We start from the raw sequence: 20,488 nt of genomic DNA, 5'->3' as shown, positions 1-20,488 counted from the left end.
AAGGTGGTAGCAGCAGCCACTGTCTCTAGATGGGTAAGGTGGTGCATGGCAGAGGCATGCATAGATGTAGGTCAGTTTGGGGAACATTCCACAAGGGGTGCTATGGCGTTGTCTGCTTTTATGGCAGGAGCCCGCCTAGAAGATATTTTGAAAGCGGCAGACTGCTCTAATGAGGAGACATTTAAGAATTTTTATTTTAGAGCGGTAGAACAAGTAGCGTCGTTGGTGGTAAGTAAGCTTTAAACTAGCATAATCTGAGCCTCCGAGTCTTGACATAGAATACAGATTTTCCATACATTTGTTACAGAAAGTCATGATTCTATTAAAGACTCGGAGGTGAAAGATTATTGCACCCAATTTCAATCGCTACAATGAAAAGTGCATATATGGTATTTGGAAAATAATGTGATGTTGTATTTGTCTTGGTAATGTTCTTGTTATGCGATTGCCCACCCGTTCATGATGAGATTGGTAATGGTTTATATTTGTTTCAGGGACGTAGCAGAAAACGACGCCTTGAGAAGGAAGCAAGGGGAAGTTAAAGTTGTCTACCGGTTGGGGCACAAGTTTGGATTTCGTTCAGCAAAAGAAAGAGGAAGGACTATGGGGGCAGTTAGTGGTATAGAGGACAGGAGAAGTGTAATTGGATGAGGAAGTCACGTGATTGGAACAACCCATGAAAAACAGACTAAAAATGCGATGGTTTTGTTGGGATTTGTAGTTTTTGTTGGTTATTTGTTTTTCATGTATGTTGGTTAAATTGCTGCTCAAGTAAGTAAAGAGAAGTGAGAGCATAATCTTTCGCCTCCGAGTCTTTAATAGAATCATGTCTTTCTGTAACGAATGTATGGAAAATCTGTATTACAGCTGTGATTGTGGTGCGGCAGCTGCCGACAGCACAGATGGAATTCTCCAGACAGCTGATCAATAATAACAGACAACCGTTGCTATGCCGCTTGCAAGAGGGAGCGGCACAGCCGGAATTACACCTTTAGTGCTCTGCAAAGGGCAGAGAAACTGCAACACAACCATAGCTGTGCCGTGAGATGTAGAGAGCGCACAGCCGGAATTACGCCTTTCGTGTTCTTCGAAGGGCAGAGAAATACGCAATGCAACCAATGAGCGCAAAGTAGGAGGTGAGGCAGGAAGCCCGTCTGAGGTTGTGGGCGGCAAAGAACCGCTGATTATCGGAAAGAGAAGAACAAGAAGGAAATAGGCAGAAAGGGAAAAGAGCATGCACTGGAGAAAGGGGCGTGAGGGCAGCGGAAGGAGCCAAGAGAGAAGCGATGCTTGGTGTGAGGGGAGGAGGCGGGCTATATGGTTTTAGTCATTTGACATTAAAGTTGTCATCTTGGGAAACGCTAGACAGTAGCTTGAGGTTTTCCTGGAAGGGTCATTTCAGCTCCCTATTGGATGTAATAGATTAGGGATTCACATGCATTCTCTTTCATCTGTGCCATATAGGCCAAGATGGTGAAGGGTTTATGCCAGTAGCTGCCTAAACAGGAAGACAGCGAGTTGGGACCGTACCCATTGTGAAAGGTGCTATACAATTGACAAAATGAAATTAAATGAAACAGAGAGTGCAGCCACTATCATCGCCAATGCCTACTGTGCCATGAAGGTCCCCATCCAGGTGCTCTGCATCTCCTATTTACAGAGTCGGACTCTCAGACCTGGGTGCATGCTGGCTTGCCACACCACTTCAGCCTGGCCAGCCTTTCATGCTGCACACCATGCATTCACCTTCCACCAACCCAGTAGCCATCAAAGCATGGCACCCAGTCATAACTGGCTCTGTGATAAATCATCAATGCTTCTTTCTTCCTTCTTCCCACCATGTAAAGCACTGGACAGGCTCCATCCAGGCCACCAAACCAAATGTTCCCATAGGAGGCTGAGACCCCTTTGGTGTGTCATGTAGAGTACAGTGGGGCACCAAGAAGGACACAAAGATCACTGGGTTAAGAACAGAGACAAAACTAGAACATAATGGGAAACTTTGCAACCCACGGAAAATGTTATCTGAACACCACAACAGTCTGGATGAGCTTCTCTTTGTGAGTCTTTTATTTATTTTAATGTATTTAAATTTATATAGCGCTCAGCGGCCCTGGGGCATTGTGGCGCTGTTACACAATACTTGCTTGGTACAGGCATACTTAAGAATGGCAATAGTGCAGACAACCATGAATATATGCATGTTTAATTGGTTACAGAGGGACAGCATAACAGGATTGAGAGAGCAGGGCAGGTTACAGGTAGGAGAGAAGATTAGTTGAACAACTTAGTTTTCAGCTTTTTACGGAACAAGGTGTAGGGTTTTTCATTTCTGAGTGTATCAGGGAGGGCGTTCCAGTTTTTAGGTGCCATGTGTTGAAAGCTGGAGCCTCCTGCTCTGGTCCTTTTGAAAGAGGGAACATAGATTTGGTTAACGAGGTGGGATCTGATGGGTCTGGATGAAGAAATGTGGGTGATCCTTCCGGATAGGTAGGGGGGGCTTGAAGTGAGAGGCATTTTTGTGTAATGGCCAAGGATTTGAACAGAATGCGTTCTTCCTTCCAATGAATGTGGATGCAAGGCCTCTTGGCTCAGGCGTTCATATACCCGTTTTAAGGCACTCAGAATGCTGTGCAGCCTCCCACAGCCCTGGCGTTGCAGACTCACAGGGATTCCCAAACCCTCTTCTTTGGCTTCTCTTTGTATGGTATGTGTGAGGAGAACATCCAAAGGGGTTTTTCTGTCATTTTGAATGCTTCACCACCATTGCCCACTTCAACAAGTTCAGTTGTCCCAATTTCATTGCCTCACTATTAGCCAGAAAACTCCAAGTGGTCTACCAGGACCCGAATGCAGATGGCTACATGGTATGTGATGACTTCCATCTGTAAATGTTTGCAAGAGACAGCACATTTTACTGGCAACACATTTGTGAAGTGCAGCTAAAAGCCAACGAAACACAGAGACAACTCTATTATTGTATTAAGTTTCTAGTGGACAGTGGCTCAGGCAGATACCTGCTGCTGAAATGAAAGAATAACTAACCTTAGAGCAATTCCTGAACATCCTGATGCTCTATTTGCTAGAGCCCATCAGCAATTTGATCAGCACAAACTGGAGACCATTATTCACACAGCCTATGGAATAGGGAGGGTTCAGCAATAGTGTTTCACAGGAGGCAAAGAAACAAAAAAAACATGAGCATTTTCGATGGAATGTGCACGTTAAAATGACAGGGGATGAAATTGAAGGCGATGAAATGACATGGAACCCATGTAATAAATGTAGCCTGAAAACCAATCCTGAATAACAGGGAAAGAAAGCAACTGTCATACGAAATCCAAGCAAACACAAGCTAGGAAGGCCAATGTTCACCAGTGCTAAGTGGCAAAAGCCAAGGAGTACAGACTTTTGCCAGTGCAGAGGGCCAACACTAACCAGCAATGGTTACCAATAGGTTTCATGTACCGCACACCCTCAGACAACTGTGATTCTTTCAACCTTTTTAGGAGAATCCTATCCAGAGCACTATCTGTTATAGAATAAAACATTTCTCCTTATGACTACTGTCCTACGATATACTGCCATTGGGCCACCGATTTCTCTAACTTGCTTTGTTCTCCTTGACACTCTTTTAGGGAGAAGTGACCATGTTTGGTTTTACCCATACTCCAACCTCCTGTGTTTTAGAATTAATAAAACTTTATTGTTGAAACCTTCCATTAGTCTCAAGTCCTCTGTTGATACCTTGGTATGTGAGAGGGGTCATGGCCCTGAACGTCACCATCAGTGGAAAGTGTAGCTCGATTAGGGTTTGAGATCAAATGTAGGCATTTTTTAGGCCAGGTGTTGCATTAAAATGGCCTATCTGGACTTCTCACTCCGGAAATCATGTGAATGGTGGGAATGATTATCTTGTCTCTTTGTGGGTGATTTCAAGCCTAGAATGCCCACGGTTTACCTGGTAGTTATTCATGGATTTGATTAAACAGATCACAGCCAATCACATTCTTTATTCCAACTGTAACCTCGTAATACTAGGCTGTTGTCGTAACTGGCCGCCTTTGGAGCTTTTGTACTGAAGTTGTGGATGCACGTACAACATCAACACTCACACAAGAGTGACTATGCAATGATAAAAAATATTTATAATTTGAGTCCCAAAGTTTGAACTTGCTTCTCTTCAAACTCATTTTATATCCAATCCACTCACAACAACAAACAGGCATAAATGATTTCCCTTCTTAAAATGTATGGGGGGCAGTATTGGTTCACACCACTGCTATCAGGTGGACAGAAAATACACAAAATTCTTAGTAAGTACCCTTCTGTACATCCGAGCTGTTCCAATTTATTTTCCCTCTGACTCCATAGCATCTATTTGATCCTAAGTGAAGGGGATGTGCTAGCACCCCCTTTCTCTTACATGTCAAGCAGGTGGGGACATCATTTTACCTCCACCTGTTGGATAGAGTTAACATTATGGGGTAATGCCTCAGATTATTAGGAGGTATTTCAACTCCTAATTGGCAGTAGTTGAGGCTTGCCAAATTTTCAAGATACTGCATATGATGAATACCTCAAAACTCATAATTAGTATGGTTGCTAAAACAGGTACTATATAATATAATGAATTTAAAACGTCACATTGTAACAGATATTGGAGAACAACAGGAGACTTTAGAGGCCTGGAAAATAAATTAAAAAAAACGTTTTATTCTATAGTTGTCCTGCACAAAATGTATTGACAAAAATGTTCGTTGATTTTATGTATTAATTGTACAGCTATTATTATTTGTCCTGTTGAAATTTTGATTTACCACGAATGTATGTATTTAATCACATGGTTGAAAAATAAAATGTATTTGCAAAACAACACAAAAATGGCATTTGCATTGTAATTTAATGAATACTTTAGTGTGGTGTTCTCGTTTGGTCACCCTGATCAATTGTGTTTTGACTAATCGTCTTAAAATGGTTCCTAACCCTTTTAAAGACTATGGGCCTCATTTTGAAAAAGAAACGTGCAACTTTAGAGAGCTCAGATGGGAGGGGTTGTCCGAAAGTACTCACGTTTGGTGGAGAATTCTTACCCAAAGCCTAATAAATCATCCTTATGGATAGCTGGGAGGCTGAAGGTCTTGTCCCATAAAGCATTGAAAAGACCCCTAGAGCAGGAGGGGTCATGGTACATGACGTACCATGGGAGCAGCTGCAAAGTCACCCCATCTGTAGCAAGCCAGAAGAAGGACTCGTACTAGAGGATATGGTTTCCAAGTATCTTTAACTTAAAAGAAAACGACTCATTAACCCTACTGCTAAAGTGGAGTTCCATTTCTATCAAAACTAAATTAAGGTGATTGTCAATAGTCAAAAGAAAAATATTCCTTGCCCCAAACCTATCCACTAAACTGGCCCTACCACGTAGAAAAGGTTTTAAAAGAAAATTTGCTAGAGTGTCGTACACTCAGTGTTGTTCACCAGAATCTCTCTCGGATGTTCCAGGAATTTTACCTGGATCTGGATCCACTGGTTATCTCTAATTAACAATTCTCCTTATTTAACAGTTCTTGGCAGTCTATCATAGTTCCACAAGTTTCCCAAGTTCAACAATAAAAGTCTTAAGTTCCTGAAAAAAAACAGACCAAATTTCTTTCAGTGGAGGAATATTTCCTTGATCCTTCTCCACCACTTGGTTTGGTCTCTCCCCACTTGGTTCAGGTGTTGGGTGCCTCCATGTTACCCGCATTTCTGCTGTTTGCTTTGTTTATTAGGCCTCTGTGGCTCTCCTCTGTCCCAATATCTCACTTAATTGTCTGGGGTATTAGTAACCCCTCTTTCCTTGTAGCTCTCTTAGCTCTTGTGGGTTCCTGTGACCCTTCTGGAGGTTAATACTACTCGTGTTTCCCGGACTCCCATAACCCTTCACCTTCTCTCATTCTTCCTCCATCTCTGAGCCTTTGTGACCCTGGTATGGGGTAAGGGCAATTCTTCCCTTTTCCCCACTTGCTCTTTCCTCTCTCTGTCTCCATCCGACCTGGGTAACCCGCGTACCTTCAGTGTTGCACGGTTTGCTCCAGGGAGGATGCGTCTCTCCATGGCTTGCCACTCCTCTAGACTGGATACAAGCGGTTTTCGGGTGCTGCTTGTCTCAGCGTTCTATGACTCACTTACTCTCATTTTGAGAAAGGAGGATTCCCTCCTCCCTTGGTTCCTGGTTTCGGTGTCGATTTGCGGGCACTTGGCCCGCCATGTCCTCGGTGTGGCATGCATCCAGGTAAGCTTTGCTTTATCTGGCCTTTGTTCTCAGCCCCAGCACGTCTCTTTGTCGGGCCGGCTGCGCCTCCCTTCAGTATCTGCTTCTCTCTGTGCCACAGCCTGCGCTGCTGTTCAGCGTGGCTCCACCTCTCGCCAACGTTCGCACATCGAAGGCTCACCTGTGCGTATGGTTTCTCCCTCTCCATTCGAGGGTTGTTGGCCATTTATTCTCGCTCCGTGACTTCAAAGAGGTGCATTGTTCACCATCAGCTGTCGAACCTATGGAGAGTTCAGCATTATCCTGAGCCAAACACATAGTGGTAATGTGCTTATTGAACATGAAATTGGATAAATACACTTTAAATGAATAAGACAAATCGCTTGAGGAAGAAAACACATCACGTTAAGTGTGCAAGATAAAATTAGGATATAGTTACCGTTTCTGGGTGTAATATGGGAGCATTGTCATTGATGTCCTTTATTTCAATTTCTGCTGAGGCTGTAGTAGTAAAGCCTTCTCCTTCCATGTCAGCAGCCTGCACCCTCAATGTATATGTCCGCACTCTCTGCAAATACACAATTGTGAGGAATGAACGGGCAATGCTCTAAATGTTTATGTGGCCATGAGACAAGCCCTAGAGCTAGACCCAATCTTTCTCAACTCAAAAGACCTATAAATGTGACCCATGTTATTAAGGGTTACTTACTGACCTCTCTGTCTAGTCCACTTGCAATCACACTGATGACGCCAGTCTCTTTGTTGACAGTGAACAAGTGGTCAGCCGGCTCCTTAGGTTCCTGGCTCAAGATGGAATATGCCACTATTCCATTGTTCGTAGTTTTAGAATCATCCGGATCCGTAGCAGATATCACCATCACAGAGGTACCTTTAAAAAAAGAACTATTGAATGGCAGGCTTTAGATGCATACATTGTAGCACCACAAAATAAAACTCTACTGCTCAGCATTAGCATGTCACATTCTTGGCCTTACCTTCCCAGTGCTAAGAAGGGGGCACACTAATTCTTAACACAATGCAGGTGAGTACTGGCTACCCCACCCTTTGACACTATTTGGTACCCATAGTTTTACCCATATACACTAATTCTTAATACATTTACTGCTAACTATGCATTGTGCTGAAGAAAAACGCATAGAGCACATGTGATACATCCGGCTCACCCCGCACCTCAGCAGAGAAAACACTGTCCCAGGGAAATTTCTGGAAGGTGTAGCTCTGGCATGGACAGCGACAGCGACTCTTGAGAAAACCACCACCATGCTAAGCATAATGAACCTGAGGCAAACGTGCCAAGATCTAAAGTCGCCCCAACATGGTTTAGGAGGAATATATGTAGAGAAAAGTCAAAGGCTCAAATACACAAAAAGAAAGTCCTTAACAGTGACTCATCACATTCTAAAAAGCAACACATTGAAAATGGAGGGGACAGCAAACAGTAAAAGATGGGCCTCTGCACCACAATGATGAATCCCCCACCTGTTCAGTAAACACTACCGCAAAAAGAGAATATGAATGAGAACCCCCGAAGTATAGAGTGCTGGCTAACCAGGCCGCAGTGGCCAAGAGGAAGGGGATCGCCCCTCACACTCGGAGCGCAGTGTATTGGAAACCATATGATCCACCAATAAGAGGTAGAAGTGTTGCACACATTTCAATTACTACAAAACATTAGTTGCAGCGCCCAAGAGACCATGCAAAGGGCAGCAGTAAGCAATATAAAGCCCAAAAGCCCAAGGTGATCATTGTCTTGGTGAAAGACTGGGGAGAACTCGAAGTCCTAGATGCAGATCTGCTGCTAGAATCAAATCCATGAAATGGGAAGGTAACCGGTGCCCCGTCAAGGACGCCATTTTCCCCACAGGTTGCCGGGAAAGTGGGGTAGGCAGAGAAGATTGGGAAAAAAAGGCCCTCAAAGTTAGAATGTACTCACATGTCTACTTTGCGATGATGTGCAACGTCTATAGAGAGCAACGCACAAGTTTGACCAGCAAAACAAGTTTGCATTCATAAATTTATCTTGAGGGTGCTAGGAGCATGAAGGGTGTGTCTTGAGGTAGCTGCCCACTTGAGATGCATGTTTAGAACACATCAGGCTGTGTATGTTTGGGGATTAAGCATGTATTAACATTAGTATGAGGTAAGCATATATGCGCAGAAGTAATAGAGACCAGTTGAAAGTCAGAAAGAGTTTCTTTCGGAAGGTCAGAGGTCAGCAGCCCTTGTGTAAATGAGGTGAGGGGAGGGAGGGGAAGTTCCACAGCTCAATAGTTTGAGCAGCACACCCTTTCCCTCATATTCAAGCTCTCACCTTAATGACACAATAAAGAAATCTTAAACTGAAATATTTGTCTGGACGATAGGACATGTGTTTCCAAAGCCTCTCCGAACTCTCCCCCACGCCCTCCCTTCCACTTGCGTTCTATGAAGAGACTGTTGCAGCTGCTGCGCAACGCAAAACTATTTCAAGCACCAACTGCTGAATATCGATAATCCATAGCATCACACTGGTGTTAAGCAGCGGTCTTGCTGTAGATGGATTTGCAGCAGGATTCCTAGACGTTTTAGATGTACCGTGAGTTTGGGTGGAAAGCCTGTGTAGATACTATTCATCACATACAATCAGGAGGGATTGTTTTTGATTAATGCAGCACCAACACGCTGTCTTTCGCTTGCTTTCAAGCGCTTGGAGGCCACAAATGGGCCAGATTCAGAGAGACGCAGAAAGCATGAGTATCAGTCCAACACAGGACGTCTCAATGATACAAACACGTCACCACACCGTCCAGGAGGGAAATGTAAGCATGCATCGGTCTGTGCAGTTAAGCAGGATTCCAACACATTAGCAACCGGTTGCTCCAAGACTCCCAAGACACCAGAGACTTGTGGGCCTACCACTTTGTTTTATGCTTTGTACCCCAGACTGAATTCTGTATGAAAGATGGTCCCCTAACCCCGCCATTATTACCTGGTGTTGCTCCTTCTGTTACAGAACCTTTGAAGAGAGGTTGTGTGAACATTGGACGATTGTCGTTCTGATCAGTCACCTCTATAATAATTTCCATAGACGGCTCTGCAGATCTTCCATTCTCAGCCACCGCGTGAGAGTTCAGCTGAAGGGGAAAGAAACCAAGGCCTTGCATTAAAAAGTGCAGTCTTTGAAAGGGGGAGTGCTAGGGGTCAGGCAGCCAGCAAGTGCTTAAAAAGGGAAGGCAGCATATACCGTAGCGGAAAGGACCAGGTAGGAAGCAACTCTACACATGTGAAGGGAGTCAACTAGCTGGTCCAGCTAACGTTAAGAGACATGGTACGACGTTGTTACATCGCCAGGCATTTTTTTGGAGAGTTTTTTGCCGAACATTCTGGTGGGGGGTGTGCAATGGGATATAAGTGGTAGGGGATGTGGGGAATAGGGACTAGATAATAGGGAAGGAGGGATTCGGGGGGGGGACCCCCCCAAATAAAAAAACGAAAATTCAATGAGTTTTTTCGGCTGAAAATCTTCGTCAAAAAACTGTGGAAATAAACTGGCGATGCAAGAACAAAGAACCAAGAGGCATATCGTAGACTTTCATTTGATATTATGTACTCACTAATGTGAGCAAACAGCGTGGCACAAAGATCTAAAACTATTGATAGTTGCAATAAGATCTAGACACGTGAGAATTGGGGCCCTTAAAAGAAAAATTCAGACAAACCCTCTACCTTGTAAGGAAAGGCATTTAAAGAAATCTTAAACCTTTTTCACCACTTTCATTACTAGCATTAACATTCATGCAGTTCACTGCCTTCCTACACAAACACCAGCCCCAGTAAAAGGTTACATAGGTAAATTCTATCCGGTTGAAGGAAAATGAGCATTTTAGGACAGTTGAACATTGCCCTACCCTTGCTGGCCACTTTAAGCGATATATTCTGTTGTACTGGTGGGGATGCCCCATAAAAGATTTAGAGCGCAGAAAAGGAGGACACAGACACAGGTCTATTCACAACGACCTTTATTTTGTAACTGAACTTCCTTCCTCTTCACCCCTCCCCTTCCCGTTACCCTTAAAGAAGCAATCCTTTCCAGGTTGTCGTACATAACACCTCCCCCTCACATAGCGCCTTGAGTCCATCTCACATTTCTTCAATGAGTCGGATCAGCCTCTTCACGCTCCTTGATGGTCTCCCACTGTACATCTGTTCACCCTGTACTTGTTTGCTGTCTGCCATTCTCGCTCTTGTTTCTTCCGCCCTAGCGAGGTCTCCACTAGACTGCTCCATGCTTCTTTCTTCCTTTCCTTCGTCCTCCATATCTTTGATAAGGTATTTGAAGAAAGAGGCGTTCTTGGTTACCTCTTTTCTCTCATTCTGGGCAGTTACCATCGTCCCATTGATTCCGGTTAATCGCAGTGGAGTTTCCCCAAACCAGGAATATGTCTTCCGTTGCACTCCCTGATTTAAGCAGCTTGTCATCCCCTTCCTTGAACACCTTCGGTCTCACTCTTCGTTTCCAGTCGGTCCACTCTTTAGCCTGTTCCTTTCCATCATCGCTTTTTGAATAATTCTCCTAATTGACACCATGAATCAGGGGGGTCCATTGTCTGTCTTCAGCGTGTGTGGAATGCCCCACTCGGTTGATCACCCCGGCCACCTGCGTGAAAGCTGTGCGGTTTGTTCTCTTTACTATTAGGAAATCTGGAGAATTCATCCATCATCACCAGAAAGTAGTCACCTGTCTCCAATGGCCCATAAAAGTCAATGGCACTTTGCTGCCACACCTTCTGGGGAATCGTCTCCTGTAGTGGTGGGGGGGGGGGTGCTCTCTTTGGAGTGCACTGATATGGGAAACATCTTCTCACTGTCTTCTCCACCATCTCATCCATGAATGGGAATCACACATCCCATCGTAGTAATTTCTGTGTGGCATTATCCACTCCTCTGAGCCCTTCATGCGCCGTTTCCACTACACTTCTCCTGAGTGCTGCTGGAATGACTAGTCAACACCCCCGTAGCAGGATCCGCTGGTCAGAACACGCTAGTTCCCCATGGATTTTCACCAGCCTCGCTATCTCTCTCTTGTTGGCATTACTGTAGCATTGTAGTTGTCGTTTGTAGTCCTTCCCGCCATGGCTACCGACGGATCTTCCTCTGACGCTTCTGCAAGTTCCTCCAGTGTCAATGCTGGTGGAAGGGCAATTTCCGTGATGTAATAAAAATATTCTGTGTCTCCTTCCCTCGGCCCTTGTTGGTGTTGTTTGGAGTGCTGTGATATTTAATCGGCTGGGTTGCTCCCCCCCCCCTCGGTCTGTGTACAATCTTATAATCATATTCCTGTAAGTGTATACCCCACCTCTCAATGTGCAGTGGCATCTTCGTCCTCGGGTTGCCGAACAAAGGCAACAGGACCAAGGTGAAGTTGTTCCCAATAATGAAATGATGGCAGTGCTCACACGTCCAGACGGTGATGAGGCTCTCCCTCCCCCCCCTCGGGGTACGCTCCATCTGTGGCCATCAGGGGTCTGCTTGCATAAGTTTGTCTTCTCTCTGGGCCATGTTGGCACCCAACCCGACCGGACTGGCGTCAACCACTATCTCGGTGTGTCTCATGGGCTGCCTATGTTGTTATCGATCTTGATTTGGGGTGTAGTTCCAGCCGGTGATACCCCTGGTGTAAATCCAGCTTTGAAAACTTTGTTGCTCTATTTAGTTGCATAATCATGTCCTTTTTTCCAACAGGGTGTCTTTCCCTCAGTATCACTGTGTTTGCTACTCTCATGTTGACACATAGGACCTCATCACGAGTTGGGCGGTAAAGCGGCAGTTTTCCCGTTGATTGTAAATAGCGCTAACGCCAAGCCCCCCGGTGGATAGTCCGCCAGATCACGAGTTTTCGTGCATGCGCACAGGGACATGGTGGTAGCGCAAATAGCGCTCGACAGGAAAACGGTCCAAGAACCCGTAAATCCAGCGCACCGTGCGCTACCGCCATACTGCACTAATAGCGCGTGCCATGAGCGCACGCTATTATCACGCGGAAAACGCATCACTGCCGGAACGGGAAACAAAACGGTGGCCATCTTGGAAATCACAATCCGTCGGATATCACAGCCCCTGCAAGCCATCCACCCCTGGGAAGATTGAATCATGTCACAGGAGCGCACTAGGGGCAAGTCAGCCGTAGACGGGGTGAGGAAGCCCAAATTTAGTGACCAGGAGCTGGCTGTACTGGTGGAGGAGGCAGAGATCCACCATGAAGAACTGCAGCAGTGCAAGACCAGTGGCCAGTGCCGAGCACAGATCTGGCACAACATCAGCCAAAGGGTATCTGCAGTGGGGCGCGTGCCCGGGATGGCAAGGATTGTCGCAAGCGCCTCAACGACTTGCGTGTGAGAGTCTGCGGCATCCTCTCACAGCACAGGTGTGCAAGCAGGGGCACTGGAGGAGGGCCACCACCACCCCCACCCAAACTCACACCCTGGGAGGAGAAGATGAGTGCCCTAATTGACATGGGCACCATCGAGGGAATTGGTGGAGCGGAGGCAGGCACTGGCATTGATCCGACTGCAGGTGAGTCCCACCCTGAATGCATGCAACTGAAAGTACCACACATGCAGACCCTGAGTGAATGAATGTGAAGAAATGTGTGTGAGGCACTGCAGACACCCATAAGTGACCCCTTGAACCATTGAACCGTAGTGCCACCTAGACTACCCTGCACGTGCAGTGCATCAATAAAAGGGGCAGGGGATACACATCCATAGCCATGGCATAGCTACATAGAGTGTGAGTGTGCAAGAATATACCCCCAGGACCCTAAGCGTGGTGCACCCCAACCCTACATGTGATCTTGTCACACAAACATTCCCATGCAGTCTTCCTCCACACTCACACATCACACCAATCACCACATGGTGACTGAACAATATGCAAGTTGAATGCATAATTGATACGGTCTACAATCCCACTTCCTGGCATGAACTGCTTGATACTTATGTAGGTTGCCTTGAACTCAATCCACACCCAATGTACCCCACAGGCACACGGCAAACCTCACAGGATGAAGATGACGGGCAGGAGGCCACTCCATCACCACCCGAGTCAGCGTGCCTCGACCAGCACCACCACCCCACAAAGGGGCCGCGCGGAAGGGAACCGACACCGGATCCATCCCATATCACCACAACGCAGCCCAACCAGACTGCTGCAGCACCCACATGTCTGCAGGGAGTCCGCGGCCAGCTCGCCCGAAGCCGCCATGCATACTCCTGATGCAGAGGGAGTCACCTGTGGGTCAGAGCCCGACGTGGGAGTGACACCACCATGTGCGCATCAGGCAGGACGTCTGCATTCCCCCGGAAGCAGTGATGCAGAAGGGATGGGCACACCACAGGGGACCCCAGGGCCAGGCACACAGGGAGCACAAATCCCACATGTGCATGTGCATCATGTCCGCACACCACAGCTAGACGAAGACACACCATCATATGGCAGCCCTGAAGACCGGCACTCAGAGCCCGGCAGCCCAATCCAAGCCGGCAACATGTCCCCATGCAGTCTACCCAACAGCGCACAAGTGGCAGGCCAGTACCTACCACACCAGGGGCACCCTTTGTCACGGGAGCAGCAGTGATGGGACGACTGGTCGTATTTCGAGGCCAAACAGGCCAAAGTTGAATCCATGGCCAAAGTGCACAGCCGGCACATCAAGGCCATCAGTGTATCCATACGCCATGGCTGCAAGTACATTGCGCGAGTGGTGGAGCAATACACCTGAGCCCTGACAGGATTTGGTCAAAGGGTAAGGGGGTTGTGCGAGGCAGTATCATCACTTGCTGAGCAGACAAGGGAAGGGAACAACCTTCTCCGTCAGCATATGGAAGCAACCGGGTCAGTCCCATCAACCTCCACTACACCCACGGAGGGATCCCTTGAGCCTTCTCCTAGGCGCCGTTCAATGCGCCACCTGAGGTCACACACACCAGAGGGGCCTGGACATGGAAAGCGCCCATGACCATCGTAGTTGGCCATGGCATCGTTGTGGGTGCCCTGAGAACAACAATGCACCTACCTGCACTGTTGTGGGGAGTTCACTGGGGGAGGTGGGATTGCGTGCTGGGTGTTCACTGTGGGGAGGGGGGATTGTGTGCTGGGTGGTCACTGGGGGGAGGGGGGATTGTGTGCTGGGTGTTCATTGTGGGCAGGGGGGATTGTGTGCTGGGTGTTCACTGGGGGAGGGGGGATTGTGTGCTGGGTGTTCACTGGGGGAGGCGGGATTGTGTGCTGGGTGTTCAATGGGGGAGGGGGGATAGTTAAACTGAGAATAAATCACATTTCAAAATTCACAAAGCATGGACAATTGTGATTGTGATTAAGTGCTCTTTAATGTTCAAGTGACATGTGCAAAATGTAGCCGTCACCCGTATAAAAAAAAATCATCAATCAATCCCTGTCTGGCCAACCTCCCCTCCCTCAGCCCAACCCTTTGTGCATGTGCAACACCTTCAGGCACGTCATCACCTTCACTCCCATCCTCAGGTGGCTGCACATGAGCATCGGGGGGCAGTGGCACATTCCTGCGACAGCAAATGTTGTGCAGCATGGCACATGTCAGTACAATTGTTCCAACTTTTTCAGGTGCATACATCAATACCCCTCCCGTACGCTCTAGCCACCGGAAGTGTGCCTTCAGCAGTCCAAATGCCCTCTCCACGCAGATCCGTGTACGACCATGGGCAATGTTATATGCCCGCTCTGCTGCAGTGTGTGGATGACACACAGGGGTCATGAGCCATTGTGTACTGGGGATATCCAGAATCACCTGCAGGGGAGAGAAAGCAGGTTTGAGGAGAAGGTAAGTTCAGTGGGTGTACAGGGCTCAGTCATCAGTGTCATTTTGGCATACTTGTCATTTGGTCACTAACATTGTGGAGTGTGCTGTGCTACGAGCAGCATTGATTCAATGGAGTACTCACAACTTGGTATGCCTCTGTTTCAAAATGTAACAGTACTCATTCCCTTGTCACTGGGGAAGGGGACCCTTCGATCTGCTTGTGCATGCGAGAAGTGGCTACCATATGTGTCATTGCCATTCCCTTTGGCTGCTGTTGCATTTGCTGGTTGCCTTTATTGTGTACTGTTCTCCAGGCATTTCATTGGCCAATCAGGGGACAGTGTTTGAGGGATGTACATTGGCATTAATCAGACTACTTATGTGTGCTGCTTTTGTTGATGTGCCGACTTTTGTGTTACATTTGCATGACTGTCGGGTGGGCAGGGTGGGACGTCTGTACTATGTCAGTGTGGGAAGCCATAGTGCTACTCACACAGGAGGCTTTGTGGTGGTAGGCCTTCCATATGTCACTGTGCTGCCACATGTCTTTTACATCCTGAATGGGTGTCTTCTGCTGTGTTGGACATGTCCAAGGTTTCTCGTGCAAGGTGCTTGAATTGAAATGCTGCAGTGATGGTGCTGCCTATTACCATTCAGGGAGTTCACTGTGTGTGACCAGCCACATCAGATGTGGATTAACATGCATTGCGGTATACATTTGTACTCACCCAGCAGCCATGTGTTTTGCCCTCGGTGCCTTTCCATGTACGCTGGCTGGGTACTGTTGCGCAGGACCATGGAGTCGTGGGTGGATCCTGGGTAACAGGCACAGCAGTGGCTGAAGGTGAGGTCAGGGTCACATGTCATCTGCACATTCAGGGAATGGTAATTTTTCCGGTTTCTGTAGGCTGCCTCATGTGCCTGGGGTGGTACGAGTGCTACATGTGTGAAGTCCAAGGCTGCTATTACATTCGGGACTTGGGCAATGGCATGGAATTGACCCTTCAGCTGGTGCACCTGTGCCTGTGTGGCTGGCAATGCAATGTGCTCATTCACACGATTCAACAGTGCATCCAGCACCTGTCCCAGCATGGCACTGAATGTGGACTGGGCCATGCCATGAATCATGGCAACGGTGTGTTGGTAGCTGCCAGTCCCGAGGAATTGTAGCACAGACACGAGCTTCACAAGTGGGGGTACTGCTGTGCTGATGGCTATACAGCTGCCGATGTCAGCCTGGATTGTGTCCAGCAACTGAGTGATGGTTGCCCTGTCCAGCCGATATTCGGTCACCAACTGGCCATCAGTCGGGGCACAGGGTGTTGGCCTGACCCTGGGGATGGCTGGCCGCCTTGCTGGTGCTGCTCTCCTCCTCCTTCTCTTCATCCCCACCACCCCCTGCGCTCCCATGTCCCTGGCCTGGTTGGCAGTCCTCTGTAGCTCCAGGCGCAGCAGGTAAATGTCCACATCAAGGCTCCCGGCTCCAAATGGCAGCATGGTGTTTGGAAGTGTATGTTGTGCATGGATGGGTCCTTTGTAGGCCTCTGATTTGCATTATTTTCACCTGGGCCCTTATTGCTGTCTCCTCCCTGCTCCTGCTGGTGTAAGGGTGTTAGGGAGGGCGTGCTGTGCATGGGTGGGTCCTTTGTTGTCCTCTGATTTGTATTGGTTTCACCTGGGCCCTTATTGCTGTCTCCTCCCTGCTCCTGCTGCTGAAATGGTGTTGGGGAGGGTGTGTTGTGCATGGGGGGGTCCTTTGTTGGCCTCTGATTTGCATTGGTTTCATCTGGGCCCTTATTGCTGTGGCCTGTGTTCTTTTACCTCCAGCAATTTGCTGGGGGTATTTTTGACGGATTGTCCGCCGCATTTCTGGCGCTAATTGCGCCTACGCCAGACTCGTGATTGCTATGTTTTAGCACGAATGGATACTGGCGCTTTTACAGCTGATGCTTGTACAGCCGGCTGTACTTGCGACGGCTGTAGTGGCGCCGGCGGTATTTGGACTTGTGATCTGACGGACCCTTAAAATCGGCGCTGGTAGCATTACCGCCGATTTTAAGGGTTCCCACCCAACTCATGATGAGGCCCATAGTCTAATCTTGTTTCTACCTTTGGGACTACTATTAGTGGTGAGATCCATGGTGTTGGACCTGTGCCTCTTTCTATTATTTTGTTGTCTAACAGCTGCTGAAGCTCCTGGGATACTGGTTGCTGCATGTGACATCCGACCATCCTAGGGTGTTGCAGCACTGGGCACACCTTTTCATCAATGTAGCACCATCCCTTGCAACTTTCCTAGGCCACGGACAGTTCGGGGAACGTGTCTCGTATCATTTCTTTTTACATTGTTGTCCCTGTCATCCCGGAGATTATCCCAGTGTTGATATGGCCATCATTGCATCTCACCACTTTGTTGTCCTGGTATTTGACATCAATGAGCCCAAGTTCCTTTGCAGTCTAGTAACTAAGCAGACACCTCCCACTGACAGGGCTCCTGAAGACATGTATGGTGGTTTTTGTTGTCTTCCCTCTGTTAGACAGCATACGCTGAAACTGTCCAATCAATGGTAGCAGTGTGTTGGCTCTCCAATGGAATATGCGCACCGTTGGTTGTGATAGGCTACTTCTTACTCCTGTCTGTAAGAATTCCTGCTCTCCATGATGTTGACAGTGGCACCTGTGTCGATCAGGAGACAGTGTGTTACTCCTTCCATTGCAGCCCATGACTTTTGGGGCCTCCATAACCACCGGATTCCCTTGCAGGAGGTTAACAAACTCATCTGCATATTCCGGGTACATTTCCGGTCACCCCGCTTTGTATTCCTGGTAGGGATCCCCCAGGTGTTCGTAATTCCGTGGATATTACATGTACTGCAGTGTTTGTTCCTCGTAGTGCATTTCACCATATTCCTGGTCCTGTTCCATTGACCTCACCATCCTCTGTGGCATCTGGGTGCATGTTTGTGCGGGCCACCATGACGTCTGTGGTGGTTGTCCGGTAGACGTTTTCCATAATGACTGCACAGGCGCTCGCAAGCCCAGGAAGGGCCTCCCTTCTCTGCATACAGTGTGATGGTGTCTTTCTCTCCCACGTTTGGAGCACCTCTGGTTGATTGCAGGGCACGTTCCCGAATGTGGGAACACAAACCTGCATCCAAGACACATTCTCTGGGGTCTGGGTCCCGACTTCATCTGTTGTTGTCCCTCTCTGGATGATCCCCTTGTCATGGTGGGGAAGCTCGGTGGTCCTCTCGTCGTGTCTCTAGCCGCTTTAATGGCTGCCGCCGTCTCATCTTTATCCACCTTCTTCTTTGGTGTCTCATCGAGGTCCCTTGAATCTCTACTCTTTTTTTTTATACGGTTTGTTACAACCTTTAAAAAAGGATCAAAAACATTATTTCATCAGTCAAATTAAAACATTATCTCATCGAGCTACAAACTACATAAAAATCAAGGAAAACCAAACTTAGCAAAATAGTTTCAAAATGAACAGACATATAGATGACCTTTGGATGTCCACGGTTAATTTTGATTGCTATCATGCTCTTCTGCTAGTCGCTTTGTCATGTCTTCTAAAAAGAAAGTTCAAGCAATTATGAATTTTCTATTAGATTCATCAAAGAACGCTTCCCACCAATCCTTGGCACTTAATGTCTGTTTCTCTGCAATTATGCGCCCAAAGTGCTTTGTCCTTTCCGGCCAAAGTGCTGTGTAGAATAATGTGAGATGTTTCAAGGTCTCATCTTTTTGATTGCAAAGCCTACACACGCGTTTAATATCTGTGTGGTTTGCCCATGTACTTACAGTCTCCCTGGTCTTAAACAAGTTGAGGCAAGTTGAGGCGAAATTTCATGTATAATAATCTACAATATCGATCAGGAAATTTCACCAAATACTTTTGTGTTTTGTTCAAGGCTTTTGCTTCACTCGGTACAAGCTTCATTATCTTAGGCTTCAGTCTCTGTTCTCCTGTTGCTATCCAATCTTGCATCCAAAGTTTTTTTTGGGCCAGGTTTGGATTAGTCTGAAGAACATTGACGTCAATATCGAGATCTTTCATTATTTCTTTGCAGCGGTCTGCCCAAATTGTCAGTACACATTGTTTCACTCCGCTATTTGGATCTTGCAGAATTTTGAATTGTGGTAAAACTTCCTCCATGGTCATTTTTCGATAAAGTGTGAGCATGTTCCAACAGATTCTCGTGTTTATTGATAAAAGATTTAGTCCCTAATGAATGCAAGCGGTTGGTGTTCCCTTGGGGAGCCATAGGACTTTTGACCAGAAGCTGTTTTCTAACGTGGCCCATAGTGAAAAAGAACACACTCTGCTCCATGGATCATTGCAGGCATGGCTTTTTGTGTGTAAAAGTCAATCACAGATTTGAATGAAAACTTGCTGTATTTCTTATTCAACACAGCGGCTTGAATTGCTAGTTGTCGGCATTTGACTTTCACATTTTCGTCCCAAGGTGCGTCGGTTAAGCTTGAGCTGATCATCATGCCCAAGTATATGGTATGTGATGCAATCTTCAAGTTCTATTTTCCTAGATGCCATTGAAATTTCGTATTTGAGTGTGCTTTATTCTTCCTTAGATCTTGCAACGTCAAGATTTCCGATTTGTTGGTGTTAATGCACAGCCCAGTGATGTTAACATATTGTTCAAGGGCATTAAGCTTGCATTGTAGACCTATCGGTGTCATGTCGAGCAAAACTAAATCATCTGCATAAAGGATCCAGCTTACACGAGACCCATGCATTTTTGGCGAGAATGATGCAATGCTTTCGATGGTATCACCAATGTCCGACAGGAACAGATTGAAGATAATTGAGGACAATGGGCACCACTGCTTTACGCCACAAAATGTCCTTATTGCGCCTGAGAGGGTTCCTGATCGATCGAGTCTGATCCTGAATGTAGTTCTTTAATGGCCAAAAGCAAACTCAAGGGACAGTTCCACTTTTTTAGTTTCGACCAAAGAATTTCACGATCTATACTATCAAAAGTGTGAGAAAGATCTATGAAAGCAAGAAGGATCTTACTTCCTATTCTTATAGCCTCCACTTTCAACAGGTTTAATAGTAGAAGGTTAAGGCCACGCTGCACTCCTTTTACACGTGCTGACTAGAATGTATCCATTCTAATAGCTGGTGTTGGAGATGGGTTGCATAGATCTTTAACAATACGTCCAAAAGTGCAATTGGACGATAGTCCTTAGGGTTTGCTCCGTTGCCCTTTTTGAATATTGGCACGATAATTGCGCTCTTCCAGGATTTAGGGGTTGCACGTTCTGTTATGATTTTCGAAAACAGTAATGTGCAAAAATCGGCCAATTTTTCTCTACTCTTTTGTGCACTATCGCTAGCTCGAACACCTCATCAATCGGGAGAGGTCTCT

General features: G+C 46.9%; 1 protein-coding gene across 1 annotated transcript in view; it reads right to left on the bottom strand.

Moving 5' to 3' along the window:
• Window positions 1–20,488, bottom strand: part of LOC138524997 (cadherin-1-like) — a 472,038-nt gene that overhangs the window by 247,877 nt on the left and 203,673 nt on the right. The window contains exons 7-9 of the mRNA XM_069635551.1: window positions 9,246–9,390; window positions 6,970–7,145; window positions 6,696–6,824 (exon numbers count right to left, since the gene is read on the bottom strand). Of these exons, the coding sequence (XP_069491652.1) occupies window positions 6,696–6,824; window positions 6,970–7,145; window positions 9,246–9,390 (450 nt within the window). The remainder of the gene's footprint in view (window positions 1–6,695; window positions 6,825–6,969; window positions 7,146–9,245; window positions 9,391–20,488) is intronic.

The sequence above is a fragment of the Ambystoma mexicanum genome, chromosome 1q, assembly GCF_040938575.1.
Source record: "Ambystoma mexicanum isolate Mex_15411 chromosome 1q, UKY_AmexF1_1, whole genome shotgun sequence".
In the NCBI taxonomy this organism is placed as follows: domain Eukaryota; kingdom Metazoa; phylum Chordata; class Amphibia; order Caudata; family Ambystomatidae; genus Ambystoma; species Ambystoma mexicanum.
This window is presented reverse-complemented; position numbering and strand designations above follow the sequence as displayed.